Source organism: Carettochelys insculpta, chromosome 5, assembly GCF_033958435.1.
Source record: "Carettochelys insculpta isolate YL-2023 chromosome 5, ASM3395843v1, whole genome shotgun sequence".
NCBI lineage: Eukaryota > Metazoa > Chordata > Testudines > Carettochelyidae > Carettochelys > Carettochelys insculpta.
In genome coordinates, this window is record NC_134141.1 from 123,427,703 (window position 1) to 123,443,573 (window position 15,871).

General features: G+C 41.4%; 1 protein-coding gene across 47 annotated transcripts in view; it reads left to right on the plus strand.

Annotated features, from left to right (window-relative positions):
• CELF4 (CUGBP Elav-like family member 4) overlaps nt 1–15,871 on the plus strand; it is an 860,865-nt gene that overhangs the window by 107,986 nt on the left and 737,008 nt on the right. For all 47 annotated transcript variants that reach the window (XM_074994371.1, XM_074994394.1, XM_074994372.1 and 44 more), the window contains exon 2: nt 7,838–7,920. In XM_074994371.1, coding sequence (XP_074850472.1) covers nt 7,838–7,920 — 83 coding nt within the window. The remainder of the gene's footprint in view (nt 1–7,837; nt 7,921–15,871) is intronic.

Consider the following 15,871-nt stretch of genomic DNA (forward strand, 5'->3'; position numbering starts at 1 on the left):
AAAGGGTTTGTAAATTACTCAGATCTCTGTTCAATTAATGTCACTGCCTCTCTCTCTTCCCTATCCTCCCAGGAAATTGCATCTTCTTACCTTTGTGAAAACAGAAAGCATTTTAGGACATCTCTCTGGTCTGAGTCATACACTTTTCACTCAACTTGCATTATGGGTACTCAGATCCTATGGTTCTTGTCGTAATGGATTATTTGAGAGTTCTGGAAACATTGAAAACAAACTTGGAAAGAGCTCCTGTGATGCGAGTGGGACTGATGATCAAATATATGAGAAAGGGAAGAAAAAACAGCTTGAAAACATCTGTGAATGTTCCAGAATCCACTGAGTCATTCCTGGGCCACCAACAAAAGAACAAATTCCAAAAGCAGGACCCAGAACAGCAGGTTCAGAGCCTAAGTAATCTGTAGACGCTGTTAGAAAAAAAGTTAACACGCCAGCTACATCTACACAACAGAGATATTTTGAAATAAGATATTTCAGAAAAGCTATTTTAATAGATCTTATTTCTTTATAACACAGCTGCACACAAAATACATTTTGAAATAGCATGAAGATGATCTATGTACCTATATTTCCCCCACACAGCATACAGAGGTTGTGGTGTGGTAGAGATAGGCAAAAGAGGTGATACCACTAAATCAGTGAATGGTTCTTCACCAAAGGTGCTAGCTTGCCATGAAGGACCTTAATCACTATGAAAATACCAGAGAAAGAAATTAGGTACAGGTTGAACCTTTGTAGTCCAGCATTCTCTGGGCCTGCCTGGTGCTGAACCAGAGAATTTGCCAGACCACAGGACGTCAATATTGTCTAGCACATTACCAACACTTCCACTGCTTATCAGGGTCTTAGAAGACATTTAGGGATACATTACAGCTAAAGAACAGAACAGAGCACTGAGATCTAGGGTGGGTGGCTGTAAACAAACTATGGGACCAAGGGAGAAACTTGGCCATGACCATGGCAAGTGATCATTCAGCTAATGATGCTTGTCCACAGTGTTGTCGGACCAGAGAATGCCAGTTTAGAGATTCAATGTGTCCATCTCCAATCCCAGAACATTTAAGTGATCAAATCTTGGAGGATGCTCTCTAGAATGAGTGAATTAGAACAGTTTCAATAAGAGAAACAAAGATCCAAGATAGCTCAAAAGAAAAACTGACATAGAAGAGAGATGTCAAGTGAGATGATCACCTTTAATAAGGGAGTTTTCCAAACTGAAAAAAAAAATCTGTTTATAGTTGAAATCTCTTTTACTTACAGAGAAAGGATTGGGGTGTAGCTTGGACTTTGACAGATGTGGTGCAAGTGCCAGCTCCTCCATAGACCTGGCATTTGACCTTAAGCAAGTCATTTAGTTTCTCTGGGCCCCAGTTCCCCACCTGTTCAGTTGGACTAATATCACTCCCACACCTTTCAGATGTGTAGTGAGGAAAGATCAGGTTTCAAGGTGTCCAATTATTATCATACTGAATGAGTAACTAAAAGTAAGTCTTTGCTGCCAGGAAGATTGATGCTCCCAGGATTGATCTTCTGGAGTTTGATTTAGCATGTCTGGTAGAGATGCTCTAAGTCAAAGTGACCAGACTCTCCTGTGAGTGCTGGTACTCCAGCCCCACACCAGGGGTAAAGGAAGTCAATGGGAGCGTTCGCACCTGTTGTCTTTCTGCAGTGGAGATGGAGCAGAAATGCAATTTAAGATAAGCTATGTAAGCAACCTAGCTGGAGATGTACATCTTAATTCAACCTTCCCCTTTAGTGTAGACCTGGCCTAAGACAGAGATGCATATTCTTATTTTGCATGTTTGTATAGCACTTCCCATGGTTGGCTGTAATTCCAGCTTGGGGCCTGTAGAAGATATCAGTATAGAAATCAAATAGGGACAACTTTGGAATGTTTCATGACATGTTTTCCTCATCATTTTTATTTGAATAGAAACATGAAATCTTTTGGGTGTGTATGTATGCATGCATATTTGTGAAAAACTGCAAAATATATATACTTGAAAGTTTTCACAAATTGATATAGGTCTCAGGTAGGTTAAAATGATGACTTTCCCTTTGATCTAAAAATCTATGAGGAAACAGTGCAAACACCACATGCTTATGGGAAATTAAACAAGCTAAATTACAATGACTCATCACAGGAAAAGGTCTGACCTGATAGAAACTGTTTCGGCAAATCTTCTGGCACAGGCTGCCTTTAAAAGTTTTGTTAGATCAGAACTGGAGACTCTGAAGTAAAAATCGTTTTGAGGAGTATCACCAATAGAGTGAAAACACTGGTTTTATTTTCACATAACTTAGATCAGAATCTGACCCATAGGTGCTCAGGTGCAAGAAAAAATATTGTGAACTCAGTTCATAAAATCATGGGGTTGGAAGACACCTCAGAAGGTCATCAGGTCCAACACGTTGCTGAGAGCAGGACCAATCCCAGCAAGGTCCCGAGCAGTTCAACAAGCATATTTTTAGAGTAACGATAATGAGGTTTCTCTGGATTTAAATACAAGTCATTGAGACCAGAATCTGGTTTATAGTGTCTTGGCTTTCGTTTGAAGATCTTAAGATACCTTGCAAACTTTAATTAGGCTTCACAAAACAAATGTATACATGGAAGCACAGAACGATGAAGGGCTTAGACAAACCGTACTGACATTATCTCCTTTGGCTTAGTGCCACTCTAAGTGACTTTTTTTCACAGGCACATAGCAAACTGCAGGAAGATCTTTGACTTTGGGTTGTGTTCTAGCCACTATGCAGCATTTCCCCATCCAGAGATAAAGGTGTGGCAAGTATGCATATAACATTAGGTGTGCAGTGGGAAGCATGAAGTTATGTAGAAACATAGAGAAAATAATGTGATGTCATAAAACACCAGCAAAGAAATGGTCTTAAGTTGTTAAGCACTTGTCCTTTGGTCTATACAGTGGGCAGAACAGAGAGTCTGTGCCAGGAGAGTGGTGGCTGTTTGCCAAAATAAAGCAGGAAAGGGAAGAAGCCCTTAATTACAACTATTAATAGTTGGCCAATATGAGTCATCTTCATCCCGCAGATATATCACTGCATTATTACTAGAGGTCCAGATAATGCACAATCCCTGGGGTGGCTGAAGGAGAGCAGAGGAAATAGGAAAGATATCCTTTGCTTAACAATAGCCAAACATGACTGGCTATGTGAGCAAACTCATGCAGTTCAGTCAGTAGAGAGAGATCAAGCAACATAGGTTTAGATTCTGTGGGTCAGAGTCTAACTTCAGTGACACTGGCATAAATCAGACATAATTCAGGTGATGGGTAACTCTGTAGTTTCCATGGGTATTGCTCAGGTCCAAATCTGAGCCTATTTCTGTGCTTCGACCCCCAATGTGTGCAAATTCTTTGGGGGATTTATTATAGGGATGAAGTCACCAACACTGCAACTATTATCTCTGCGTATTCCATGCAATTATTATTTTATTGAATTCTCTGGAGGTAAAATTAAAATAGAGCTTTTCTTTTTCCATCTCTGCTTCTGTTTTTGTTTCCCCTTCTCTTTAACAACCCAGTCTCCCAGGAGGACACTTGATACAGCCTTATGCTTCCTAGAGACTGCGGTTCAATAGGCAGAGAGTTAATTAACATCTGGGAGTTTCCAGATGTGCGTGTCCTACCCCAAAAAGCTGTCCATCAGTGAGCAGCCAGAAAAAGGCAATCCAAACAGAGCATCTTAGGGCTGATTGATATATGTCTGAAAAATTCAACAAAGTCCAGCGAAGCTAAATTGAAGTTAGCTATAATGAAGAAAAATGACTTCGTTATCAACAATTAGTCAATTTGAATTTTTGTTCAGACTCAGGTGCAAGTTTTAGGCATTGTAGTTGTATATTCCCAGTGTCATCCATACAGTTAGCTGACAGAAAAAGGCACAGTCTTCAAACTAACATTGTTTAAAAGATGTGCTTCAAAAGTACCATTAAATGAGGATGTGATATTGGACTGGATGGCTCAAGTGATTTGTTATGGGGTAAAGCATTAATCTAGACATCAGGGTTACATTCAGCCCAGGTTGTTGAAGGCAAGCTGTTCTGTGAAGTAAGATGTTGATCATAGTGCAGAAATTTTCATCAGAATGATTTTTCAGCAGTATGTGGTTTCTGCAAAATTGAAATTTTCCTGAGGGAAAAAATTGATTTTGTCTTTTTTGTCTTCAATTCTTTCTGTCTGAGAAAAAAAAAAAAGAAAGAAAGAAAAGATGTTAACCCTCAAACATTTAGACTGATTTTAAATGTTTCATGTTGAACCAGGTCATCATTAGACTGCACTTGCCTATGTTTCTATGACATTTCATGTGCGTTTGGATATCTATTGCAGCCATGGTTGCCTATGGGCTGTACTTGTAGTTCAGACTCATTTCCCATGATGCACCCCAATTCCTTGTTCTGAGCAAGCTGCCTAATATATCATGGAATTCAAGTGACTCTGGGTGCGTTATTGGAGATGTAGTCTGGCCAGGAAGCACAGCCCATTGGAGAGAATGGTACTAAGGGACACCGTTACTGCAGCTCCCCAAGGACGCCACAGTAGAGCTAGTGTGACGTTGAACTGCCTGTTCTGACATTTTTCATAGCTTTTAACTCTATCAGAAAAAAATTAATATTTCATCCTGATTTGGGATGAACACAAATGTTGAGATGTCAAAATTATCTCCAAGAGGGAAATTCCTTTCTTCTACTAATTCCTCCTTTCGCATTTCAGTCCAGTTCCCTAATGTGTTTCAAAACTTTCCTCACAATTATCAGTGCATTGGCCTCTGGTTTGCCTAGCTGACCTGAGAAGCCAAGCCAGACAGCTAGGAGGTGGCTCCTTCAACTACAATATGAAGAGACTTGCACTGGGTTTACCTCCTCTCTCTCATTGACTGGTGGAAATGAGGTAACCCTCTCCAGTGTTGTTAATCTAGGAACGCTAAATTCACTTAAATATTTGATTCTTAAAAAGGTGCCACTGAGGCTGTGCCATCAATTTCTCTAATGAGACGTTATCAACATAAATTATGACTCTCAGGCCTACTGTGTATTATGGCGGATGTTGAAAAGTTACTTCAACAAAAGCTTTATTTTTCCCCAGAAAATTTTGTTCCCTTTCTTCTCTGTTGCCATGACAAGTGTGAGCCACTGATTAAATTTCCCTCTTTTGTTTCTACATCATTATGCCCTGAGTGCCTTGTTTGGGGAGTCAGTGACATGTTGATGCTCCCTTTATATACAACATACTTGGGAGTTCTTTGCAATTCCAGTGCAGGCAGATAGATCTGCGGAAGGGATTTCATTCTGGTTGCTTTCCTCCTGATAACTCTTCATATCCTTGATGGATCTCTGAAGGAAATGCTGCTTTTATAATAAAAGGAGGGGCCTTCTGCCTGAGAGATCTGAATTATATTCACCATGTGGCCAGCATTGCAGGGCTTCATTATTCTATGCTGTCGCCATGGCCATCACAATAAGAGGAAATATATAACTATCATTATGGGAGTTTTATGCCATATAGTTTATCTCTATAACAGTGTGCTATGATGTGGCTCATTAGGCTGTATCAACTGGACCAGGTCTGCTACCAAAGGAAGATTTTCTTATTGTGTCTGGTCAGAGAGCTCTCTGATTGTGATTTAACGCTGAAACTAAATTTAAGCATCGTTTCCCTTTTGGTTAGCAAGCTACAAACAACTTTTATAAAACCCTTTTTTATCCATTATTACCTCCACTCGCTGCCCTATAGCCTCCACTGCCACTGTTTCCACTCCTCTCTGGGCAAAACTGAATAAAACGAGAGGCCCTGTTGGACAAGTGGAAGTTGGTCTGCAAGAAGTTTCTAGACAGAAACCTGTTGTAATACACATCTAAAGTATATGGGTTGGGCCCCATGCTGGCTGGGGGAGGGGTTCTGTTGAGGCTTGGGCTTGACCCTGCGCTGGCCAAGGGAGGGACTGGGCCTGGCATGGTACGGGGCAGGGGATCCCTTAGGGCCTGGGCCGGGCCCCATGCTGGCTGGAGGAGGGGCTAGGGCTGGCACAATGCTAGGGGGATGTCTCTGTTGGGGAGCTGCACCAAGCCCTGTGCTGACCAGGTGAGGGATTAGAGCCCGCACACTCAGCTGGGGTGGGGGGAAACATGGTAGAACCTTGACCAGACAGATGGATGAACACAGGAACAATAATATATATGACGTATGCACACGTACGCTCAGCTACAGAGAGTTGGAAGAATTAAATGATACCAATTAGAGGAAATAAAATCATTGCTGCTCAGAGCAGCTCTGCTTGCTTTGCTTACCTCACTGTTGGTTTGCTCCTGACGTGCACAGACACTGATACATGTGAACGGTTGGAATACACTGAAAGGAGCCATCCCTGCAGGCAGAAATTAGATAAGATGATCCAGTAGGTCTTTTCCATCTCTCATACTAATGATCATCCAATCTGTGGAAGGGAGGGGGATGAGACCATCAAGAACATCTTTAGAAAATGCCTTAACTTATTCCATCCTCTAAGCCATTTTATTTAGAGCTTCTAAAACAATAGATTTGACCTATTTTATTTCTTGCATTAGCATCCATGGGTCTATTGAATATCAGGGCCCAATTGTGTTAGACATCACGCGGACCAATAATGCCAAAGCAATCTGTGTCCACGAGAGGTAATATTTAAACAAAGTGTGACAAGTGAATAAATAAAAGGAATAGGAGCTGGTGGGTTTAAGTATATTTGATCTATGCAGCCCTATATTTTTATGATTCTAAGATAAAGTAATTGAACAAAAAAGACCCTGTTGAGGAGTTTTCTCCCTCGCAGATTTGTAAGAAATGCCCAGTTGGGTGGACAAACCATTTAAATTTTGACTGGTCAGATAGCTCCATTCGAAGGCACTGGAGGTGAGGAGTAGTTTGTAGCTTTTGGTAACTTACCAGGGTAATGTCCTGCATAACAAGCCATTCTTTTGCTGCAGTAACCAGCAGGCTTTCTGTACACTTCACTTCGGCGGGATAATCAGCTCATGTCACGTGCACAGATAGGAAGTTGCAACACTGGCCTGTTGCATATTAAGGTGTTTCACTTTCCTCTGCCAAGGCAGCCAATGGCCCCTGCAGTTGATAAGATGTCCCATTAGATGGACTGGCAACCCAATCCATTGTGGTAGCTCTGAATTACTTATGATTTATAAAGCAATAAAAGATTTGGGTGGTTCATCTGAGCCTCAGTGGGATTGCCTTCCTGTGCCTGGCTTTGAGGAAGCAGGGAGTGCAAGGTGGTTCTTCTCCAGTGCGAACACAAGTGGGCACAACTCTGGGATGCCAGCTAGGTTCTGCGCAATGTGTCATCTTCTGAGACTGGAAATCTAAACACCGTGTGTGCCCTTTACTCTGGGTGCATGGTATGCAAGGGAAACAGGAGGATTGAATCATTGGCTGAGGAAATCTTGGTTCCACATCCTCTCCTTGTTCTCATTGATGCAATTAAGGAGGAATAAACTGTCAGCCCCAGAGCAGCAGCCTTCTTCATGTAGATGAGGTTCCCCTCTCCTCCCCACCCTGCTATTTATTTGGTACTTGTGAATGCAGAGAAGCAGAATTACCCCTCCTTCCCCTCCCCTACACTTCCAGTGAGTCAATGGTGGACACCGTTTGCTGTTTTTGTGACAAGCTGGGGAAAGAGAGCATCCCCCTGAGGAAAAGGCATCTGTGGCTCCCTTACTGGAAAAAGCAGAAGCTTTGCATTGTTCTGCACTCTGTTCCCTTGGCGAATGGCACTGAAGCACTGTACTTAATGTGATGTTGCCTTTCATTTGCAGGCTGCGCCTTCCTAACATACTGCGAAAGGGAGTCTGCCCTGAAGGCCCAGAGCGCGCTTCATGAGCAGAAGACACTGCCAGGGGTGAGTCCAGATAGCTGGTTTCATCTGCACTGCGTTGGAAGTTTGGTTCCCATTTGGGAATGATTAATGTCTTGTTGCTCAGATGAGCTCGTATTTGTATTGGGCCAATACAATCAAGGTGTCACAATCCAGCCTAGATGTTTTCAGACACACCAAACCCCAATTTATTGTTGTATCTGGAAGCAGGCCATGGACTATAACCCATTTGCAGCTGGATTCTGCCACCATTAATCATATGAGAAAGTGGCTTTAAGACAGAGCCTTCTGAGTGGTACATGGACATGAGTGCATGAAGTAAAACCTCCTTTTTCCTTCCCTCAACAAAGCAAGGTGTGGTGGGAAAAAAGAAATGGATTGAATTATTGAGTTATCACAGAAGGCAAATATATTCCTGATGACAAAGTGGTTTGACTCAATTGCTTTAGTATTCAAGCAGCTGCAGCAGATTGGAAAAGCAGTGAGACAGGGAGAAGAAACAGAGAGTGAAGAAAGAAGAACAGGAGCTAATGAGGAAAATTATTCACATGAGAAAGATCTGAGGTTCAGACAACACAAGCAGAACTAAATATAGAAACAGTACTATGAGGGAAGACCTGCCCTGCAGGGGCAGATGAAGACAGTTGGGTTTCTTGTTGGGGGTGGAGGGATGGGTTGGGGGTGTAGTTGGTAGACTGGGGCAGGAAGCAGGACAGTGCAAATCTGATTTCAGTTGCTGTGAAGTTTTGCCACCTTCTCTGTCTCATGGGATGATGGATCATGGACTCAGGAGGGAGTGAGGGGTCCATGAAGGTGAGGCAGCATTGGGTATGTGAGGAGGTAGGAAGGAAAGGCATGCCCATAAATCAGTGTTTTGAATAAGGTGTTACTTTAATCTACACTGTGTGCAAATTGGGAATTGCTATCTCTATATGCAAATTACTCTAAACTGCTGAGAAATTGTTACTTCTGAGAGTTCCATGGCCTCCTGTCAATCTCTGCTTATGTATCCTCACCAGTGTGGATGCCTTGTTCAACATGGGGCATTTTTTGTCATAAAGGTCATCCTTTGTGCATTTATCTGTTGTTCATTAAAAGTCTCCTTGTGCCTGCTGACAGCTCTGTCAACTTTTCCCAAAAATACGAATGGCTTGGTTCTGTTGTTGCTACAAATGCAGAGTGTTTCCCTTCTGTTTTTTATTTCTGTGCCCTTTCTGCACCTGAGCTGCCAAATAATGTGTGTGTTTCCCTCACACGCTCACAAAGAGCAAATGCTCAGAAAAGGGACATGTCGAGGAACAGCTTCTTTGTTTGTTTATTGAGCGTGTTTTAGAGCTGACAAGGGGAACCTGTTTTGTCAGTCAGGGACCACTGACCCACAAAAAGGGTTGAAGGCCCTACAAACAGAAGAAGCCAAAAAAAAAAAAATCTCCCAGACCTGTCGCCCCCACCCGTCCAGTGAGAAGCACATGCTTGAGGCCCCACTCATACTAGAGTCCCACTGGGAAACACCTGCTCCCAAAGGCTTACTATGGTTGGGGGCAAAGGAGTGGTGAGCCTCACCAGGTGCTGCCTGATCCCACCTGCAGGTTTTTCACCCTTTAAGAGGCATACGCACACATGTGAAAACACAAGGATCAAGATTTTCGAAGGTAAACCCACACTGAAGTGTCTCAGTCAGGTTCTGATGTTCCAAAATGTTCTCTATTTACTAGTGTCATTTACTAGGAGCCATTGGACACTCAGGAATCGAAAGGCAGGCTGTGTAAGTCAGGTACAGAGTGAATGTCCTTCACATTAGATCATAGTCTTCTCTCAGTGAGGGTGGTGTGGAAATGCAATAACTCTGCTGAGGCTCCTGGCTGCTTAGGTGAAAAACTAAGTGCTTAAATATGGATGCTGAGCACCTGATTTTTAGATACCTGAATTATATAGCTGGGCTATAGGCATGTATGTCTAAGAACTTTTAAACAAAGCTTAGGGTGAAATCCTGGGCCCATCCAAGTCAACGGAAAAAAGTTTTTATTGACAGCAGTAGGGGTAGAAGTTTACCCTTAGGGTTTTATATCTGATACTGTAAGAATCTGAGTACCTCTAATTTTTATCAGTTCAAATTCTGACCTGATATGCAAGGCCATTCATATTTAACACCAGGTGTAGTAGTGATCACAATCTGACCTTGGTGCTGGTGATTGAAGGTTTTATTCATATCAGGATCAAAGCCTGTGTCCCACCCAACTTGGCTGTGGACAACCTTCCACCTATTTTCCCAGGTCATTGGCTGAATGATGTTGCTTTAGATTATTTTGGGAAACCAGCCTTGCCTTTTGATAAGCTCTCATGCCTGTGTACTGGTTTATGTCTCTTTTTTAAGTAGCAGATGAGTATTTATGATGTAGCTAACTGTACTTGATGACATGTACTGGCAATATGAAACACAGTTCATCATCATAAACTAAGACACACCCCTTAGGTCAGGGATCTAAGTCCTTTTAACACAAGTTCACAAATGATACATATATAACACATTCCCTTCACCTGCTAGTTTCTGCGACACAATAATACCACTGAGGAAGCATCAAAATAATTAACAAGTCAGGTATAGAAAGGGGAAAAATAATACACACAGTAGATCACTGACTCAAGGTTTTTCCCCATGGTAAATTATACAGTACTTGCCCTTGTATTACTACTGCATGCATATTTGTGATTATAAAACATAGAACTGAGTCATTTGTAATAATATGCACATAAATGCAAATGCATGGAAATGGCAAGGCACCGGTATTTTGTGCCTAGACCCAAGCTCCTGCCTTTCAGCTATGTATCACTGTGTTTTTAGTGGAGTGGTTACATGCACATATTTTACAGTAATTACTTTCTGGATGTGCTTTGTAAGGTGACAGAAATACGTTTCACATATTTTCTTGTTATACGTGAGATATAAAGTCATCTTGTGGAATAATCAAAAGACTTCTAAGCAGGTGTGTGTTGATTAATAAAGTCTTTATGGCAATTTTTTTAAGATCTGGAGAATTGTGATAAATAATTTGCAGGAAACAGACCATAGAGTAAAATATCAAATTCTTTGCTTACTCTTCATCAGCCAATGACTTGGGACAGCATGAATGTCTGGGGGGGGGGCGCATTTAGAATGCTGTTGAGCGTGTAGGGCAACTCAAATTCAAACATTTACTTGTGATTGTTTATTTTACATATAAGAGAATAGCAGGATGATGAAGTATATTAGTTCTTTAATATTTTATAGAAATGCTTTGATGTTGCAGTAATTACATTAAAGGTCACATATCAAAGGTAATTTGGGTGAGCAGCTGTGATGGTTTCTCAGAAGCAATCAATATTGCTGTCCATGGTGCTGATTTCACCAAGGGGACTGCCAGATTAAAGGAGGCTTATTACCAGCCAGACACACACAAGGGAAATCAAGAACAGATTGGAGAGATGCACCATTCTCTTTCCCAACCTATAATTAACACTGTTCACCATAATCTGCACTAATCCTTCATGCTGGGAAAACCACTGGCATTTCTAGACATCTCAAAGGCAAATTAGGCATGGTGGAGTATTTTAATGGGAACGGGTGGGGAGAGAATACAGAAAGTAAAAGTTGATCCCCCCTTGGGAATTCTGAGCCTGGTAAGTCTCCTCACAATGAAAGTGCAATATCAGAAATGCAGTCCATAATCTAGGAGAAAGCCAAAAATATGACCCCAACAATGACAGTGCAGGGGACATGAAAATTATGTGCCTGTCCATTCGGTTTAATATTATCTATTGGCCCTACAAAGCTCCATAGGAAATGAAATCAGGCAAATAGAATTATATTTTAAGTGTAGTCATTTTGATTATGAATGATAGTGAAGCCAACTTTTTTTCCTCTTTCTTGATTTCTTTCTGAGGCTCATGTCAGAGGATAGTGCTGAGAAATGTAATTAAGCTATCAAGACGGATTTTTATTTATGACCCAAATAAACTGAACTCATGTATGACAAGCACAGTCACATTTTTGCTGTGTCTTTTTGGCTTTCTCAGACACAGGGAGTGAATGGGGTGTTGGTTGGAGGCTGCTGGCTGTTCTGTATGAGATCAGAAGTCATCATCAAGATGCCAAAACATAAATATGAAAATAAGGAGTTGGTAAACTGTTAACCTCAGAAATTTTAAATGCCTTTTGCAGACTTTGGAAACCATTCAGATCTGCTTTACTTTCTAGAGCTGGGGAAATGGTACTATAACTGTTATATTTCTCAGCAAGTTACAAAATTAATGTCTTGCTGCTAATACCACCTCATATTTATTACCTTCTTATTCTGCTCAAACCAACATAAGCCATTCTGTAGTACATCTGAGTGTTTCAGGAAAAGAAAAGGAGAGTAATTATGTGTTGCAATAATATCAGGCAAGAGAATGGGTATCCAGGTGCTTTGATGCTCCTTTTTAAAACTGTCATGAATTGACAGGTATTGAACCCATAGACCTGTTTTTCATGCATGTCACCAATCATGCTTTGATGAAAGGCATGTGTGTGTTACCAGCCACACCTCAGTGAAATTCTATATATATAAGGGGGAAAATTCAGCCCTTTGTTACCAAAACCCTCACACCAGGACCTGAATGGGACTCAACTAGCACACAGACCTTGCACAAGGGGTGAAGTTCACCCCATGCAGTAGTCTAGGCTGTAATTTTACAGCATTAATTCACTTTTTGATGCTTCAGTGGGTTTTCTAGAAGCTTGTTAGGAACCCATGAAGTCAGATATTGCCCTGCACACTTGGTTAGGCCAAAAGCTGGAGTTAGCTTCCCCCTCCCTAACAACAAAGTGCATGCTACCAATGTAAATTGTAATTTGGTCAGCAGTGGCAGGTTGGAAGGATTCCATTGATTAAAGTAACCCTCTGAACATCCAAGCTGCTCACCGTGCCCTTTAGATTTTGAAAGAAAACACATTTAATTGTTCCCCTGGGAGAAATATGCCTGTTTCCAAAGTTAAAAATGAAGATGAAAAGGAACAAAAAACTGATTTGAGGGAAAAGGCTTAGAAACATGGAGCCTGTAGAAATTCCCCTTGAAACCTTGGGGCATCCATGTCATGGTTAAAAAAAGATCCTCCTCCTCCACCCCACCCCCCGCGCTGCCCAGGCTGATCAGAATGTCAAAGACTTTTTGGATCTTACTTTGGGGAAGGGAGTGGGTATAAAGCCACTTTCCATTTACTAAAAACCCCTGTAGTATGGCAGTGCTGCGCTATTCACCAGCTGAGATGAAACACCTGGGTCCTAGCTGCTTGGTAAACATTAAAGTTCCATTTCACTAGTTAAAGATTGCCTTCTGGAGCCCCACCACAGCAACCATAGGAATACAAAGTAAACTCACTCTCTGTGTTCCAGTCCAAAGAGCTCTGAAGGAAAAGGCTACAGTGTAAGTGTTGTGTTAAAATCAGTGAGTTGTGTGCTGCAATCTCATGACAGACCATCAGGCTCATTGCATCTGTGCCTTCTGAATAGCTCCCTTGTATGTTTTCAAAATTCAAGCAGTGAGACCTTGCTTGTCTTTGACCTATAGAGGAAACTAACTCTTACATTAATAGACAATAATTTACACACACGCACACCCCTGAATATTGAAACGAAATTCCAAAGGTGGTGATATCTCTCTGGGGAGTTTTTGTGGGACACCTTTTCATTTGGCTCTCAAAGGACAATTGCTGAGTAATTTAACAAAAGCCATCACTGGACCTACATTCGCTTTGTGTGGTACTCAATGACAACTTTTCTCTTTCTGACGTGCCTGCCATAGGAGGATCAATCTAATTTTATGTACAACTGTAAAGATGAATGATAAGTAGAAAGGATTCAGGCAAGTACAAGCTGAATAAATTATAAAGGGCAAATGATGACAAGGCTGGGGATCCCAGGAGACAGTGATATGATAACAGAAACTAAAGACGAATTTATGATGGATGTAGTTAGCGTGTACTAAGGCTGTTAATTCTTCAGGGTAGTTTTACAACTTCTTGTGATTGGAGCAATCAAAGTATTTCATTTTAAAGCAGCGCTATATATTTTCACTTGTCTGCTCTGCATATTTGTATGTATGGCCTCGTTTATATGCATAACAGTAAATTCCCATAGGCTAGCAAAGCTTACCTCCCATCAAAGGGTCCCTATTCTCCAAGCCATAATGCCACTGTTTATGCATAAATAAATAGATAATGTGTAACGATTTGAGGACAAACCTGGATCTCAGCAAAAATGTTTTTATTTTCGTAGGCGCATTTTAATTAAATCAGCTCGGGGACTCATCCAGTGAGAGGTGGAGTGCCCTCAGCATCTTGCTTAGCCAGACCTGGAGACTGAGTTAGACTCCCAGATCCCTGGGTTTTGTGCGTATTTTATATACAATTATAAAATGACTTTAGGGTAGATTAGATGTTGGGCTTAAGCAATTTAAAGAGCAGCTGAAGCAACATTATAAAGTTTAAACCAAATCTGCTTTTTTGGTTGCATTCCATGCAAGGTCTTATATTCCACAACTTGGTCCTTATCATTAAGGGAATTAGCATGACAATTATTCTACTCCTGAAGAATTTAATCTTCTCAGTAACTTATCTTCACTGTGGTCTATGTTTGTATATACCAGAGCCTTGATTCTGCCCTCTCTTACACTACTGTAAATTAACAATAATCTGACTGAGATCATTTCAGTGACATGGTGTAACAAGAGGCAAAGCAGCCCTCAATCTGCTGCAGCTAAAATGATAGTGGAATTGATCAGGTCATCTGAGATGGGCATGCATTTAAATACTTTGCTGAACTGGGGCCTTTCAGAGCTAATACATGGTGTAGTGTCCCATCATAGTCTTCCAACTCAGAACTACTTCTAACGTGACTTGACATAATGTGACCTATATAATACCTGTACTTCAGTGGCTCTATTCTTTTTTCTGGCAGTGGGGAGGGCAAGGGGGGGCATGACTGGACTTGGATCTGTGCTATCAGCTCAGCCAAGTCCGTAGCCGAAGTGACTTTGTTCTGCTGAGTAGCTGCAGTGCAAACCTTAAAGTGTGTGAGCGGCTGCTCTTGGCAGATTCCCAGCAATGTCAAAGCTTTCTGATTAGTTTCTGTAAGTACAAGGACAAAATTAAGCTTAACCTATTTTTCAAAGAAAAAATGTGGGTTTTTCTCTTTAATGGAAACGTGCTTGTACCTGGTTTCCCATACTTTCTCCCGCCTCCACATAAAAGTCTTGCCTTATTAATATATGGTTTAAAAGTGTTTTCAAACTCAGGGAATTGTGTGCGGTGAGTTCTGACCTTAGATACATATTCCTAATCAGCTTCTTGGTGACTTGGTGTACTTAAATTCCTTCCTTCCCCCATTATGCAAATTTGTGAACCCTCATAAGCCTTTGCTGCTTCAGCCATATTTCCTCCATTGTAACTTCTACACTTACCTGGTTAGGGTCAATCTTCTGCAGTTCAGTTTTCTATTCCTCCGGGATGTGTGAACTCACACTATCAGGGCTCTTCAGGTGACCCCTGTACTCCTCAATATCATGAGGAGTAAGGGAGAGGACAGCCTGATAAGTTGATCCTAAGGAAGTCAGTTCTAGCTACACAATTGTCATACCTGGAATGGCATATTTAGGATCAACTTTCAGATCTTGTGTAGACCTGCCCTTCTTCTTTGGAATGCCATCTGGATGGTGATGTTGAATATTTGTTTCCTGGCCAGGCAACCAGCAAAGCAAATTCTAGCCAGCTGTAATGAAGCTCTTCTAAGCTAATGCTCAGCTTATTGCTTAGCTCTCATGTTGATGTGTTGGGTTTATTTGTCCCTTGTTCTATGCCTCACTTGCTCAGCTCTGCTCTGAAATCATTTCCCGTAAATTGGTGTATTCTAAAACATGTTGGGACCAGCTTCTGATGTCACCTATACTCCACCAGTTTGTT